At 35.4% G+C, this 3,332-nt stretch overlaps 1 protein-coding gene across 1 annotated transcript; it reads right to left on the reverse strand.

The window, feature by feature from the left end:
* Positions 1–2,160: 2,160 nt before the first annotated feature.
* On the reverse strand, positions 2,161–2,703 carry LOC145139203 (uncharacterized). The gene has a single exon (XM_079073114.1). The coding sequence runs from the start codon at positions 2,701–2,703 to the stop codon at positions 2,161–2,163; it is 543 nt and encodes a 180-aa protein (XP_078929240.1).
* Positions 2,704–3,332: the final 629 nt, after the last annotated feature.

Raw genomic sequence — 3,332 nt, forward strand, 5'->3', positions numbered from 1 at the left:
CAAACACTTATTTAAATAATGTTTTAAGCCCAAAAGTAAAATTTCGGAAAGTTTCAACCCTTTGGTTAAAAGACTTGTATTTTAATCCATATTTTTCGCAATTTTTACACTTTTTACCCAAAATCCAAAATCTTTGCATTTTCAATCCTTTTTAGCAAATAAGGTCATTTTAACCCCAGAAATAGATTCATTTACTTTTCTACCCACTGTTTTGAGAAATTTACCATTTCAGCCCCCTTAAACCATATTTTTCACAACTTTGGGCCTATGGGTCGAAAAGCCCAAAATTTTAGCCCAATAAGCTACAAATTTCATTTTTAGTCCTTTGAAAAAAATAATGTTCATAGAAACTTCCATTTTAACTGTTTTGACATTTTGAGCCTTGTAAAAACCGTAAATGACAACTTTTTCCCAAACTTTTGTTTATTTGACAAAAATAGTCCAATAATGAGTACTTATGTTGTAGTGTGTTATTTTAAAGCTTGTATAGTAGTTTATCTTGACATGTTAAGTGAAATATGACCTAGATCACATATTTTTCCTTCTTGAACTATAGATCTCGAAATATCTTTCATTTTTAGCACATATTTACCACAAAACACAAGAAATCACACATAACATACAAATACATTTAGATCTTCACATTTTACTTGTATTCTCCCCCATAAATCATATGAAAACCAAAAATAGAGAGGTATGAACTCACCTTTGCTTGTTGTTTTCGATTTGAAGAAAGAAATGAAAGAGTTTGATGTTATCTTCGGCCCTAGAAAACTTCTTGAGTGGATCTCGAACTGAGTATGTTTCTAGGAGTATGATCAAAAATTTAAGGTGGTAAGAAGAGTGAATGAGTGTAGAAAGGAAATATGTTTGCAAGATCTTACCACTAGAGTGTAGCTTGAAGTGATTTTTGGATGAAATCTCCTTGAAATGCTTCTAATTCTCGAAATTCTTGATGGGAGGGAAGGGATGTTCTTGAATGTTTTACTTAGAGAGAGTATGAATTGTTTTGTGTGTGTGTGTGTGTTGATTCTCGGCCGTAAGTATTAAGAAGAAGAAGAGAGAGAGTGAGGTGACCCTTATAGATGCATGTTGGTCCATGCATGAAAGTATGAAGTGTAATAAGGAGGTGGCACTACAAATGTTAACCCTCATTTCCCCTCTTGTTTTTTTGTTTTCTACTTGGGCCGAGAGAGAGGGAAGGAAGAGAATGACTTGGCCCTTTTATGCTTGAGTCCATAATATGAGGCCCAATTTGATGGTTTTCGGCCCATTGGGTCTTTAGAGTAGGTCACGGCCCAATTTTTATATAAGAGGATGGATTTGAGTCCATTAAAGCTAATTGAATTTGTTATGGCCCAATAAGGCCCATTAGAGATAAACTAGTCCATTTTACGCTTATAAGGCCCAAAAAGTTAAGTTTCATGAAAGTGGGTTGAATTAGAGCCCAATTACGAGTTCTAAGCCCAAAATAGTCACATTGGAAGTTTATTGGCCCATTAGGCCCAATAAGGAAATCCTAATCCATAATGGGCTTAAACCGGGATTTCTAGGGTTTTCAACTTTACTTGATGAATCTAGGTTTGAATGTGCTTCCATAGGTTGAATTTCAAGCATAACATGAATTAGGGTTTACGAGTTTACAGTAGATAATGTTTACAAGAGTACATAATTTCCTAGCTAGAATGCTAGTTGTGACACCCTTGCTCCAAACTTCTTGAACTCCAAGCTTTTTACTCCAAAGATCCCTCTTCTAAGCTAAGGAGCACACAATTATAGAGAGCAACCACGAATTAGGGTTTTCTGAACTCAAGGGAGGCAGTAAGTGAGGCTAAGGGGAATAAGTGGTCCTTAAATATGGTGTAAATCCCCGAAATTTAGGGTTTCATCTGCCAGCTCCTACTCGTCGAGTCCCTTCTTGGACTCAGCGAGTAGGTCACTTAAACTCGCGGACCAACCCGCTGCTACTCGGCGAGTCAGGCCACCAACTCGTCGAGTAGACCTTAAAACCATGAGAATTTATAACTATAAATTGATACTCGGGAATCGGGGCGTTACATGAGCAACAGAAAGGATAGGTTTCATTAGAAGAATAATTCCTCTGGTTGATCCATAATCGACATTCAATCCCATGAGAAACTTAATTAGCCTTTGATTTTGCTAACTTTCTTGAATTGTGTGTGCAGCACCACAAGTACAACTTGGAATCGAGGATAGGGCATTTAATTCGACCCATTGTTTCTTCAATTTGGTGAAATAGGTGGCCAGATCATCATATCCTTGAGTTAGGTCAGAAATTTCCTTTTGAAGATGATACAATTTTGCTCCGTTTGATTGTCCAAATCTATCATCTAGATCGTCCCAAATAGCTTTCGCGGAGAATGAATAAAGCACACATTTAGCAATATCATTGGTTAGAACATTGAGAATCCAAGAAGTGACCATGTCGTTACACCTCTGCCATAAGTCGAATGTTTCATGATCAGAAGAAGGCTTAAAAACTTTGTCGTTCACAAGACCTAGTTTATTTTTAGCGGATAAAGCGATCATCATAGCCTTTTTCCATGAGTTGAAATTTGAACCATCAGGATGTTTGGAGACTAATTGCATCCCTGGATGATCCGAAGGATGAAGATACAAGGGATCTGATGAATTTGAGGTTGAATTTGAAGTTTGAGGAGTCGATGTTGATATAGGAGACATTCTTGTCGATGATTCTCAAATTGAAATAATTTGAGGTTAAAAGAATTTGAATCGGAGAAAAGAAAAGGATGAACAGATCGAGAATCAATGGATGCTCAGGTGAAAATCAACAAAAAAAATGGAGCATTCATAGCTCCGATACCATCTTGATGAACATAGAACACAAAAGAGGGAAAAGTAATTCTTTGATTATGAAAATTGTTAAGTTATAGTACAGAAGAAGAGTTTATATACAAAGGGTAAGAAGGGTAAAGGGGGAAAATTAACTAAACTAACTCTATCAAAAATAACCATTTTCGACATTTCTACCCCTTTGTACTACTTTTGATCATTTTGACCATTTTCTCATTCAGGCATCCTACTTTGCCTAAATGTGTTTTCTCAAGTTTTAGCACGTTATTTCGATAACTTTTTGGCCCTAACATGTTTTCAAAGCAATAACAATGTTTAGATATCAAAATATTTTTCATTTTGCTCTTTTATGCCATTTTTAGCTTTTTTACTGGTTAAAGACTCTAAAAGTAGAAATTATTGAAAACTCAGAGATTTTCCATCAATTTACTACCAATATGTTCCCAATACTTTATATTTATCATTCTAAATCTTATTGTATCTTTACTTGTACATTT

The sequence above is a fragment of the Lactuca virosa genome, chromosome 9 (assembly GCF_052849685.1).
Source record: "Lactuca virosa cultivar CGN04683 chromosome 9, Lactuca_virosa_CGN04683_v6, whole genome shotgun sequence".
Taxonomy (NCBI): domain Eukaryota; kingdom Viridiplantae; phylum Streptophyta; class Magnoliopsida; order Asterales; family Asteraceae; genus Lactuca; species Lactuca virosa.